General features: G+C 46.9%; 1 protein-coding gene across 2 annotated transcripts in view; it reads right to left on the bottom strand.

Moving 5' to 3' along the window:
* Positions 1–2163: 2163 nt before the first annotated feature.
* The window catches only part of SLC25A48 (solute carrier family 25 member 48), an 11752-nt gene continuing 486 nt past the window's right edge, over positions 2164–13429 (bottom strand). Inside the window, exons 2-7 of one of the 2 annotated variants that reach the window (XM_041482093.1) lie at positions 11600–11643; positions 7703–7774; positions 6784–7036; positions 5346–5594; positions 3892–4025; positions 2164–2286 (exon numbers count right to left, since the gene is read on the bottom strand). In XM_041482093.1, the coding sequence (XP_041338027.1) occupies positions 2164–2286; positions 3892–4025; positions 5346–5594; positions 6784–7036; positions 7703–7774; positions 11600–11643 (875 nt within the window). The remainder of the gene's footprint in view (positions 2287–3891; positions 4026–5345; positions 5595–6783; positions 7037–7702; positions 7775–11599; positions 11644–13429) is intronic. The other variant, XM_041482092.1, reaches the window with a different exon arrangement.

The following is a 13429-nucleotide window of genomic DNA, read 5'->3' as shown; positions in this document are numbered from 1 at the left end:
CATATTGTTTATTAAAAACTGTTCCATGTATCCTAAAGAGGGTCAAAGTCACTGTGAGCCTTTTGAGATGAAGCAACACCAGCTGTTTCTTCCCCATTTTAAGGCTGGTTCTGGAAGCACCCATACTTCTGTGATGAGGAGCACAAAGAAGGTGACCCCATTTCCAAGTACAGCTCCAGACCCAAAGTTTTAGGCACTTTCTGCTGTGATCTTCAAGTGTTGTGACCAATTCCCCCATTCATCCAGGGAAGAGGACATAGGAGTTTCTCTTTCCTACCCCTCATTTTATGGAAGAAAGCTGGACAGCTGTTCCACATTGTCTTCATAAACCTTGTTTTGAAGGCATCTGCTGAAACTGCAAGCACTGGGCTTTTCCCCCAGAGCTCTTCTCCAGAGGAAGAGCTGTTCCTCTAGAACATTTCCCAGATAAAGTGTTGTCCTACATTATTCCCGCATGTCATGTGTCCCTCTGCATGTGAGCCTCTCCTAACAGTGCCACCAGAGTCCTCTTGTCACAGCAAAGCTGGTTCTTCTTGGGCTTTGGCATCAAAAGCTCCATGCTTAGAAAATAAATACTAAGGATATTTAAGAGCATAAAGAGAAAAAATCATGATGTAAATGATCTTGGAATAATTGAGATGCTGAGGTAGACCAAAGAGAGACTGGGCCTGCCCCAGTGCTCTCAGTGGCATTCCAGCAAAGAGCTGGAGGTCTGAAGCATATTGTGTCCTAAAGAGACTTCCTTTGGTGATGGTCTGCTCCTGGCTACAAAGAGATGTCTGCAGGTTTTGGCAGCTGGCAAGTCATGTCAGGGAGCTCAGAAGGTCTAATGAGATAGCTCAAGCTAGTCCCTGAAGGGCTGCACCAGGCAAGCTGTGTAAATTAATAGGCAGCCTTCTATATGAAATGCAAACTTGGTTTATTGTTTTCTGTATTAAAAAATAAAAATTAGTCTCTGAATTTAACATCCTCCTGTTTCCCAATTCAATTTATACTTTGGATAACAGACTGAAGTTGTTAAAGCCTTTACATTTTTCATGATAATGTGTTAAATTGTGCCAAACTCTGTTGTAGAGCACACGTGTCTGTATGGGAGGAGTCACCCACTTCTTTGAACCTGAAAGCAAGCTAGGATTTGGTGGGAATCCAGAAGAAGCACCTGTGTACCCTCTGCATTTCCTCCTTTCCTTGTTCACCAAAGAAGATGAGTGTTATAACGCCGTGTTGTACAAAAGACTCTCCCTTGGTGATTTGCGGTGGGCTGGGTTTGGGTACATCCCTTGGGAAAGGGAAGTTCTTTTCCTGGTTCAATACAAAAACTGCCATTGGTGAAGAAGCCTACTATCACCACCAGAATTACTAAAGTGCTCTTAGTCAACAGTGAAAGATTTGATAATAAAATAGTCTTTGGGTCTGATTGAGCTGGTGCCACTTTCGGAGTGCTCCATGGACCACGTGTCCACAGCAGCTGCTGTAGGTGCAGGGTGGGAGTCTTCGGTCAGAGCAGCTGAGCCCTCACCAACACCACACGGCTGATCTGGCTCAGGAAGGCAGGAGACTTTCTGGTCTTCTTGGCAACACTTTTGAAATAAGAAAGAAGGAGATTTATGAAGTACTGCAGAAAATGGCAAAGATGGCCAAGAAAAATCTTGAGTATCTAGCTACTAAAAAAGTTTCTTTAATCAGATATTTTTAATGCTGGTCCTTTATGCAACTCCAAGTTACTGAGGGAAGGAGTGAAAAAATGACTTGATAGTCAAGGCACTTTGAAAGAGCTTAATTTCATATCTTTGGGGCTGGAACAAGTGAGGAAAGAATACTGTGCAGGAACTATACTAAAAATGATATTTCAAAACTTACAAAATATTAGCAAATAATCCCCTTTCAAATTTTTATTTCTGATTGATATTAATTAAAATAATCTCAACAGTCAGAACATATTACATCTCCAGGAGATGTGGACTGAAACTAAAATCCTTTGGCACATTTGCAGTCTGCTCTGAATCCCGCAGACCCAAATTGTGTTTGGCTATTCAGGTGTAGGCCCACCCATGTAAGTTGTATGATTTTCAGAGGATCTCTACAATTGCAACTCTATTTGACTAAAAGATTAATTCTGTAATTTTAATAAAGCTAGAGGGTCTTTATGTGCTGACCTGGAAGTTAGGGATTGGTCTCAGTTTGGTATCTTTTCATTGCTTTGAGAGAAAGTTCATAGCCAAGAAACATGGCTGCACTCGAGGGGAATCCTCTTATTGTGTTGACCAGGAGGCCCCTAAAAAAGACCTGTTGGGAATGGAGCAAGGTTAGAGCACAGGAATATATGGACTATTTTAAGAAGAGAAAGAAAACATTGAATGAAATCGTGGTAGGATTCTGAAGGACCAAATCTTTTGGGTTTGCTTGGAAGATACGCTCCTATTGCTGGTCTTGGCTGATGTCTGCACTGAGGAAGGGGAGCACAGTGGCAAAAGTCACTGGTTTGGCATCATTGTGCTCCTCAGTACAAACACCACACCCTGGTGTCTGTGAGAGCGTGCACAAACTGCTCACTTTGGGGTGAGTCTGCTCACAGTGTGATGGTTCCAGGAGGGATCTCTGCTGGCTTACTTCTTACATAATCACTCCATTAACCACCAAGGCTCATCACCACAAGTCACTAATCTAAACACCCCAAGTTCAGAATAGATGTGAAAAGGAACATCAACAATCAAACAATTTTCCAGGCTTTATAACAGCCAAGTTCCCACAGCTACTGTAAAAAAACATGAAAAATCTTGGCCCCAAGATCAGAAGGCCTTAGATTTAAGCATATAACCAATTTTCCACACCAAGTGGAAAGCACAAGGCAGGTACCTTTGAGCCTGTGCACCCTGTCCCCCATCTGACTGTCCAAGCACAGTCCTTAGCATCTCTCCAGGTGCTTGTGCTTCACATGAATGTGACTTTCTTCACTCAGTGGCAAAAGCTGAACCAGACCACAGGCTCCTGAGACAGCTGGCATAACATAGTGGCATGTTGGCAAATACTGAAATTACAGTGATTTGTGATTTTTCAGGTTATTTTCCTGTTTGCAACTTGTTACATTTCTCTCAGAATGTGAAAATTAACACTTTGGATCTACGAGACCACGTGCTGTTCTGATGATAAATACAGATTTATTTCAATATCAGAAGACGTTACTTCCACAACCATGCCTTGGCAACACAATAAAGCTGCAAACCCTTATTCTCTGCCATTCACATTTAACTGAGGCAAAGTTTGCAGGCAGAACAAATATCTTTTATTGCACTAACAGACAAAGTCAGAAAAGGGAGATAAGTTGTTTGGCATGCAGCCCTTCTTCATGTTCGAAATGAAAGCAATTCTGATATAAGAACGCTGACATTCAACTCTATCTTGGTGCAAAATGAGGGCAAGCAGTGCAAAAGCAGCATTAGTTCCACCAAAGCATTGCCCAAGGTGACCAGACACACCCAGAGTGCCAGGACAGTCCCACTGAAATCAGTTTATTGACACCAAAGTCAATGGGAAATATTTGACCTCTGCATTTTTCAGAAGAATCACAGAGGTAAGACTTTCTGCCTCTGATTTATGATAAGTCAAATTATATCCATGATTAAGTGCACTAACATGAAATGTTGAAGTTAATTACACCAGCAGTGTATGACCCCTCCAGTCATTCATTTCTTCGTTATGTAACATGTATTATAACTCTCATTTTGATTTAGGAGGAATCTACACAATAATTACCTACTGCCATAATAACAATTTAGCACTAACTGGCTTTAGCTGTCTCTCAACACTGCAGATAGGTTTTTAACAGTCACTGTATTTTCCAATTGACAATTAAATACCTAATAACCAGATTTAACTTCAAATGTCACTTACTTTTAAGCCCTCATTCTGGTAGCTCTGCAACATGCAGTCAAGGGTCCCTTTGTACTGGTTTAAATAAACTCCATCTGCCTGAATTCGACTTTTCACAACATCCATTGGAGTACATACTGCCCAGGAAACAGCTCCTGGAAAAATGCAGAAGTAGTTGAATAATTCCTTCTCTATACTTCCTTGCCCACAGGTCAGTGAACTCAGAAATTCACATCTATCACATCATATCCATGCGATTTTCATTCAGGGCATTCACCCTGCTCAGGCACAGAAACTATTTCTGGGAGAAAGTTCCCTGTTTCTGGAAGGTGTTCAGATTTTGGATGTTATGCTGCTGATCAGATGCAGGCAACACAAGAGGGGCTTCTCCAGGTGCAAATACATTTTTTGCTGTGCTCCTGATGGAACATGGACATGCCATGGGAAGAGCCTGAACTGCTGCTTGGGGCGATTTCAGAAAAAAAAAATTAGTCTTATAATTCCATTGTAAAGCAAAGTGTGAGCTGAGGATACAAATAACAGGTAGGTGCATCTCAGGCTGCCAGGATTAGGCTCCACGCAGTCATTCCTTCAAAGAAATGCCTGTTTCCATTGATCAGCCTGCAGCTGAGTGGGATAGTTTGCCTCTGGAAACATCAGTACATGACTGCAATCCATGGCCCAGCTGGAGAGACAAGAGTTTGTCTGGAGCTACATGAGTGTTGGGGCTAGAAAAGCTATCCAGAGGCACCAGGGGCCTCTTTATTTGAGGATAAATGGAGAAGGCATTTTGTTGTCATTGCCTGGGCTAAGGATTGACTTGTCTTTATGGATCTGCAATTTAGAGATGACCAAGAAGTGGGGAGTGGGAGTAGGGGTGACCTTTCACATGGTGGGAGCACGCATGCCAGTTTTACTGGCAAGGGTACATATGGAAGAAAGAAGAAGAAAGAAGAAGAAAGAAGAAGGAGAAGAAGAAGAAGAAGAAGAAGAAGAAGAAGAAGAAGAAGAAGAAGAAGAAGAAGAAGAAGAAGAAGAAGAAGAAGAAGAAGAAGAAGGAGTCAACAGCAACAGTCAACTGGGCTTCTGCTAGGTGTGGGTAGATGCACACCCTCCTGGTGGGCAGCCAACAGGTTGAAGTCCTCTTCTGGAGGCATCTTGGCTGCCACATATCCCTGGCAATGTGATTGGCAAGCTGCCCTGAGGCACACAGGGAGATGAAGGCGCTGTCTGTTCTCCTCTTCACTGACAATGAGCCTAAGGAAGGTCTGATAACACGACTTCCATAAAGTTTATCAAGCCATAAAGTGCAGCTGTGGTGCCAGGGAACCCAGCCCTGGGGAAGGAAGGTTCAGTCCCATGTCCTCTGCTGGTGTTCAGGAGGATGCAGTGGCCCTTGAGTCACCCTCGTAATCTGCCCCGAGAACCTTCCTGTTCTTGTTTTGCCCGTGCTGTGAGGAAGTAAAGGTGCTTACCTGCTACACCCCCTGCCACCCAGATGGAGAAGGGATTAGGAGCAATGCTTCCATGAGGAGTTATCCAGTCACAGAACATTGCATACGGGACAAAATAGGCGCAGTAGCCAGGAACATCCCTCAGGAGCATTGCTACATTGCCTCTGTATATTCCTGGTATCCCCTCTTTCTGTAGGATTGTCCGTAAGCAGTGAATTGAGCCTCTGTACACAGGAGATCCAGGAGCTGTGGAATTTAGTTTAACATTTGCTACAAAGAAAAAAAAAAAAAAAGATAAAACTGTTGGAATAGATATATTGCCACAGATTAAATCTAATCAAAGCCCATTGCCACTGATTAGAAGTCACTGCCATCCAGTTGCTTCAGGTGGGGTCAACAGATAACATGGGGAAAAAGTTTTAGGAGAGAGTATTTAGGTCCATTTTCAGAAAACCTGACACTTCAGACAGATTTTCTTGATGTGTGGCATACCTCCCAATAGGTATGTGCCCAGTGAGACTTCCAAATTAGTTTAAAGCAATGTGCCAAATTTTCATGGATTTTAACTTCAACTTATGCCAAGTCACACCTCTGAAAGCCTTAACATCTTCAGAGTCTGGCCTTTCCCATGCAGACCAAGTTGTTTTTGTAAAAGGCATTAGGTTTCTAAGCTGCATGGAGGCTTTAAAAATTGACATAATATTGTTTTATAAAAGCAACAGAAAAATGCCAGTGTTTCACAGTTAAACACCATGACTGTAATTGTGAGAAAAAGTGAAATGCTGAAATCCAAGCTGTTCAGCTCTGAAGCTGCTCCATGTCTTCATTTGGCTGTGCATGTGCTCTGGTGGGGATTGCTCCTTGCTGGCAGCCTGCTATGGAATTCAGCTGCTGTCTAAAGCTGAAGCAGCTCCTTCTGCCTTGTGGGGACAAGGAACAGCCACCCACTGCCATTCTGCTGGTGTCCCCTCCTGACCCATCCTGCTCACACCTGAGCTATCTGGCACCCTGTGTGAAGTAAGTCAGTTTTTAATGTAAATGGGAAACTTCTGCTTTTGAACAGAGAAGGGTGGAATAACAGAGGTTTATGGGCAAATACATGTGGGACTGAGAGTGTGCAGAGGGAGATGGGGAGCTGGCATTGCCACTGGCAGCCATGGTGCTGCTGCTGGGATCTCCAGGGGACCCCACAGCCCAGGGACTCACAATTTCTGCAGCTTCTGGCCTTGAGCAGACCTGCCTCATGTTCTTTATAGATCCCAAATGTCTGGAAATGCCATTGTTAAAAACCCTTCCCTTGAGCTGAGCAAGATGGGATCCATCCTCAGGCAAAAGGGAGAATTTTTAGCCCAACTGCAGCAGCACAAGGCAGAAAAAAGCCCAGCCTTGACCAAAGTCATAAAGCTCTGTGCACGTACCAGACTGGCAGAGACAGGAAGACGAAACTCTTGCTTCCTACCTTTGGTGTACGGCTGTGTTTGCATCTGCAGCCTTATCTTGACCAGTTCCACGGGCGTGCCAATGCCCACAGAGATGACCCCAGCCACGAGGCTGGCCAGAGTCATGTCGGTGAGCGAGGGCGCGGCGGCCGGGTCCCCGTGGCGGAGCTGGCTGAGGAGCCGCTGCGTGTTGCTGAAGACTCCGAACACCACCGAGCTGTAGATGCCAATGCTGGCCATTGGGAAGGACATGCCCTTGAAGAAGCCTGTCAGCTACCCAGGAAAGGGAGCAGGGCTTAGGAGACTGAGCAGGACTGAGCAGTGTAAACCCCAACTTGTCTATCAGGTTAGAAATCACAGTCGCACAATGGTTTGGGTCGGAAAGGACTTGGAAAGTCGTTTCATTCCAATCCCCTGCCATAGTCAGGGATGAAATGCAAATCCAAGTAGCAGATGTCTCCTGGAACCAACTGTTTGCACATGCTGAGCAAAGGAAATTGGTTCATGCTGCTAAAGGCTTATAAAGATTGCGCAGAATATGGGACATGGCTGAAAGCACAGGAACCCATGTAGAACTGCCTCATATAGACAGTGTTTGTTCTGGCTTCACCAAAGTCAGCAAAATCCTTCTGGAAAACCTCTGCCAGTGGGATCAGGCAAAAGAGTCACTGTGGATGGCAACCCCTGTGGAGACACTGATCATTCCATGCCAGGGATCTCCCTTTTCCTATAGGAGTCACCAAGTGGTGACTTAACCTTAGAGTTAAGCAAGAGAAGGCTGAGAAGGCTGTAGGGATTTGCAGGCTCAATTGCATAAACTTTATTGGTCTTTATATAACTGCTGGTGTCAACAGCATTTTGTACAATTGCTTTATGCATTTATCTATTTATTGACTTGCACTTTATACCAGCACAGTTAATGTAGGATGAAGTACTTACAGACTCATTTCTGTACACAGTGAGAACACACTTGAATGTATTTCCATATCCTTGTCCCGCTTGCAAACGAGTCTGCAAAAGACATTTGTAAAATGCAATTAAATCCTATGTTTCCAGCCCAGTGGAGGCTCATGCTATGTAAACAATGTGTGCTTTGCTTTGAGAGCAAGTCCTTCCTTAGTCGTAAAGACAACTGAGCAATAAAATAAGATATATGTGCATCCACCCTCTTGAACTTTGCCAGAAGCAAGGCTAAGCAGGATCTCACAGCCTGAAGCTCTCTGCAACATCTGGAATCGATGACTGTCAAATTGCTCTCCAGCCTGGACCAGCCACCCTGACCCAGCACAGCAGGCTGCTGGTGTGCAGTGCTGTCATTGGCAAGGGCCTGATTTATGTGGAAATTGGAGAGTGCTGTGGTCTTCTCCATTTGGAGGCTCTCAGGGAAGGCTGGGATGTGTTGCAAAGAGAGGAAAGGTGAGCTCCCCTGGGAGACTTCTGGGGCCCTTCTGCTCCAAGGTGGATTTTAGGACATAGAGATACTAATTGGAGCTAAAATAATTCAGCATCTCAGAAATTCTCCATGCTTCACTCAAAAACAGTTTCATATTATTTGAAAAAAGGACATTTTATTTCTGGAAAGCAAATTGGTTATACACCTTCCAAGAGATGTAAGAAATGGCACGTAGGTCACAACAAAGCCTACAGGATTAAGCATTTCCCCTTCTCATATGTATATATTTAGATCATCTTTAATTCAAGCTGCTCACAAGGTTGCACTAGAAACATCCTAACCAGGGATGCATTTTTTGGGCTTAGAGGTGTGCAAGGAATGAAATCACTGTTCACTTCACAGCACCTCAGGCTTCATCTTGGCTGAGGCCAGAGCTCATTTGCTATAGAAAGACACACATGCTCCACCAGGAATGTTTTTAGGAAATGGGGACATTTCTGACTATGTTTATCAGCACTGCTGCTGGCAATGAAGGCTGAAGGGGCACTGCCAACCTGTGCTGGAGGGATGGCATCCAATCCCATCCACTGGCTCAGCCCTGATTTACACCAGAGTGAAACAGGAAATAATTTGGGAATTTAAAGCCCAAAGGAATGTGTGTCTGCCAGAGTTCATGACTGGTGGGAGCTTTTGGATGGCAAACAGCAGGTTGGATGGTACAATCACTTGGCCCAGAGCCCTGCAAGAGGCTGCCAGTGCTGCCGAGGGACCCTGGCAGGAGCAGGAGGGACCAAAGTCTGTGTTCACCCCTCAGCCCAGGCTCACCCCTCACCCTGGGGTGGCTCCATGCAGCTCTTTGCACCCATGGACCATCCCTGCTCCACTCCAGGCCTGGCCAAAACCACAGAGAAGCAGCAGCCAAAGCAGAATCTCTCCTGAGCACTCAGAACAAGCTGGTACATGCAGCTGCTGCCATGGCTCACGCAGCACACGTTGAGCAATGTGGGCAGGCTCAGGCCATGGGTGCAGTGACTCACACTGGGGAGAACAGGGCTGGGGGGGAGCAGGGGAAAGTGGCTGCACTCACAGGGCTGGGGGGAACTGGGGAAAGTGGCTGCACCCTGAGTGACCCATGACAAGGTGACCCCAGTGCCCAGCCCTGAGTTCCCTCCTGACTTCATCTTAGCCCAGACATTTCCACTTTGCCCCCTTGGATTGTGGGTTGTTTTTTTTTTTTTCTTTTACTCAGTAACCAGGTATTTAGAGGTTCAAGTTAATATATTTTTGAGTAACTGGGGCCAACTGAGTGTTCTCACAATCTGGTTCTCACACACGTCCCTTAGCTAATCTGTTAACACCCAGCACTGAAATCCCTGCTGGCATCTGTGACAAAGTCAGCTACTACCAGTATGGATATACCCCTGGAAAGTTCTCCTTTTTGTTATGTTTTGATTAGATAGGGCTCTTGGGTGACACCCAGAAGCTGAAGAAAGTTCTGGGAAAATGAATGCAATGGGTAGGATGAAAAGTGAGTGAAGGCACAAGTTTTAGAGTTTTGCAAAGATATAGGAAAAAACAGCTGCTGGGGTTTGATGGAAGCTGCAATGATGGGAAGAGGTGGCTGAAGGTGGAAGAGGTGACTTGATGGGAAGCGTGGTGTAGATGCCAATTACCCCACAGAGCCTTATACTCAGTCCTGCCTCTTCCCCCAGATGGGGAAAGACACCTGATCCCCTGGAGGCTGCAGATTCTGCTGAGCAGCCCCTTTGCTGACCTAGTGCTGTGTAAAAACTCTCCTTTCCCCTTTCCTGCTCCTGAATTTGGAACATAACAAGTCTGCCTACTGGGTATTCCCAAGGCAAAGCCTTGCCCATAGCCAAGAGCAACAGAGGGGGCAGCTTGACACTTGTCTTTCTAACCACTGAAGGATGGGCTTGCTCTTTCTTGGCATCCAAACTCGATGTTTCTGAGCAGGATTCTCATGGCCAAATTCCCCCAAGCCAGGCAATGAAGCCATGGCCACCAGCCTGAGATGGGGATTGCCTTGGCAGTGCTGGGCAGAGCCTGCCTTTGCTGCCTGTGCCCTGCCCATGGCTGGGTGGTGTGGGCAGCCTTGTGGCTCCTCCCGCGTGGGGTCTGCACCCACCTTTGCACAGGGATGCCCTTGGGGCTGGTATCACTTTAGCAGCTCAGAAAGAATAGGGCTGGCTGGCATCTCCATGCCAGGAGAGCCTGGTGTGTGCAAGGGGATGGCTGTGATGGCTGGGGAGGGGATGTGGTGTGGGCCATGCTGGGCCCTGCCTCCTTGGCATCACCCTCCAAAGGGTGGAGGGTGCAAACATGACCAGTGGCTCTTGGATTTGCCACAGCTGGCAGCCCTGCCTGGTGCCAGAGCCAGGCTTGAACCAGAGCAGGGAACTCAGAGTCACAGAATTGCAGAATAGCTCGAGTTGAAAGGGATCTTTTAAGGCCATCTTGTTCAACCTCCCTGCAGTGAGCAGGGACATCTCCAATAGACCAGGTTGCTCAGAGCCCCATCCATCCTGCCCTTGAATGTTTCGAGGGATGGGCATCCCGCCACCTCTCTGGGAAGCCTGTGCCTGTGTTTTACCACCTTTTTTGTATAAGACCTCCTATATCTAATCTAAACCTATTCTCTTTCTGTTTAAAACCAGTACCCCTTGTCCTATCACAATGGGCCCTGCTAAAAATCCTGGTTTTATTTTAGACCCCCTTCAAGTACAAGAAGGCCACAATAAGATTTCTTTGGAGCCTTCTATTCTTCAGGTTGAACAACCCCAACAAGGGCAGAGAAGCTAAAGTGATGAAAGCTGCCCAGAAATGCCTGGGCAAAAAAAAAGAAAGGAGCAGGATTGTCCTCCCTGGCTCTGCAGCAGTAGGGATTGTCAGCTTGGTTGAGTCAGGATGCACTGGTATGTGCATGGGCTTGTCTGCATCATGCTGACAAATACCTTTTTACTTCTCTAAATCCTTCAGATGGAGAAATAATTACCATGAGGGAATCATAAATACTGTGTGTCACAGCCCTGGGATAACAATTTCAGAACTCTGCCCTTCCAGCATTACCGGCACTACTAGGAAAACATAAAAATGTGCCTACAGCAAAACAGTTCCCTCATTGCCCTTTGAATACTAGTCTGTGGCAAAGTTCAATAAAACATTGGCAGAACTGTTCAGTGAACTACACTCTAAGTAAGGCCAGGTTAATTTTCAGCATTAATTCTTCACAGAGGAACTTGCATGTATCAGTCAGTTCTTTCAGTTTCTCATTCAAAATGAGCATTGGAGAGGAAGAAAGTCTGTGAAAACATTCCAAACTCCCCTTTGGGAAAAGTGAAGGTCCTTTGAGGCATCATCTAGAGAGAAGGTCTGAACTGGTGGGGGTTTGGGTGGTGACATGTGAACACAGTTCAGTGTTTTACCTTGACCGTGTCCAGGGGATGGCCCGCAACCACACTGGCAATTCCTGGGGATGAAAGCAAAGTATTATGCACAACACTGAAGCTTTTGTGGCAGGAGAGGATGCAATGGGTTTAGAGAAGAGATTTCCATAGGAACAGTTGTAAAGGGCCCAGCCAGAACAATGACCAGCAGGATGCCCCTACCCTGACAACAGCTAAAAGCTGAGCTTCAACACTTTTCTGTGTACACTCTCCTGGACTCCTTCAGCTTTACATTCCAAAGGCACCAAAGGAGAATTCATGTTTGTATATCTTGTCCAGGACCAACCCCTTTTGCACTCCTGTAAGCTCACACAAATGTTTAGCCTCAGAATGGCGAGATTCCTGTTCAACACAAGGCAATGCTTTCTCCTGGCTCAGAGTCATCTCCTGACTAGCTGGTCCCATTAGCTGACTGCTAACGGGACCTGCAAATTGCTCATCCTTTGCTGTTTTAGAGCAGTTTATACAGGTACCTGTCAGAGAGGATTCAGATACAGGGGATCCTGCTCTGTCCAGTGCCATCCTGCCTTCCTCCCCATGGTTCTCTGGGGAGAAAATTGTCCCATATTCTCTTACTTTTCACCCACCTACTCACACCACTCACTGCCAGGAGCTCTCGTGGCAGCACAGAGCACAGTTTGGTTTCCCTCTTCTCCAGGAGAATGGAACACCTGTGTGCTATGGCCAGGATATAGTTTTGTGTCTGTGTTGCAAACAACACTGGCAGGTTTTAGGGTTTGTGGAGAGTGGGTAAATTGTGATGCTTCCTCACCAGTAAATCTCACTCATAGTGGATTAGCACTGAAAAGAGCATCATGTCCTTGGTCAGCACATTATGACTTTTCTAAAAATGTGTTAAAAAATGTCTCCTCTCCTCCCAGACCTGGGACCACCCATGGTCTAGTGCTATGCAGGAAAACTCTCAGCTGTCACTGCTGCAGAGCACTGGTGGCTGTTCACCTCCCAGGACATCCTGTCCCATTGCCAGGGGTGTGCAGCAACAGCACAGGGCAGTGCGGCAGAGAGAGCAACCACAGCCTACAGAGATCTAACAATCAGCTGCTCACACAAACCTTTGGCAGAGGTTTTGGGTTTTTTAGTCTGCCAACTTATTAACCTCATCTGGCAGGACACCTGTGAGCCACTTCATACCCTGCTCCTGTGTCGGGTCTGAGGGGTCACCTGAGCAGAGGTTTGCTCTGCGGTACCTGGTGACTCTGTCCTGCTGCAGCCCCGGGGCAGCGGAGCTGGCTGCCCTCTCAGCTGGCAAACCAGCGGGCATCTCTCATTCCTAAACCTTGTCCCGTTACTGACGCCTCTACGTGCCGTTTCCTTCCTTTTCTTTCTGTTATCTGTTTCCCGGAGTTTGCCATCGGAATTCCGGGCAGACAGGATCAATCCCTGCCGTGTGGGGCGGTGGGACGGCGGGGTGAGGACCCGGCAGTGGCTCCCCCGGGGATGGGGACACGGGGAGCCCGGGCTGACAGCTGCCGGCCCCCTTCCAGCTCCGGGGGCAAGGACGGGAGAACCGGCGGGAGCTGGGGGCATGCGGTGGCTTCTGGACACTGGCCCCGCACAGCAGCATCACAAGTTCTAAACTTGAATTTTAACTATGCCGCTCGTGGAAGTGGGATTAAACCGCACTTGTGTGTACCAAAGCAAAGCAAACCGTGGGAGACGCCGGGCGGAGGCACAGACCGTGGGTGCCCCGGAGGGGTTTTATCCCGGGAGGGGGTTTATCCCCGGAGGTCTTTATCCCGGGAGGGTTTATCCCCGGGGGGGGGGGGGGGGGGGGGTTGCCCCCGGGGG

Source organism: Pyrgilauda ruficollis, unplaced genomic scaffold (assembly GCF_017590135.1).
Source record: "Pyrgilauda ruficollis isolate IOZ18807 unplaced genomic scaffold, ASM1759013v1 scaffold57, whole genome shotgun sequence".
NCBI lineage: Eukaryota > Metazoa > Chordata > Aves > Passeriformes > Passeridae > Pyrgilauda > Pyrgilauda ruficollis.
Note: the sequence above shows the minus strand (reverse complement) of the source record. Positions and strands in the feature narration are given on the sequence as shown.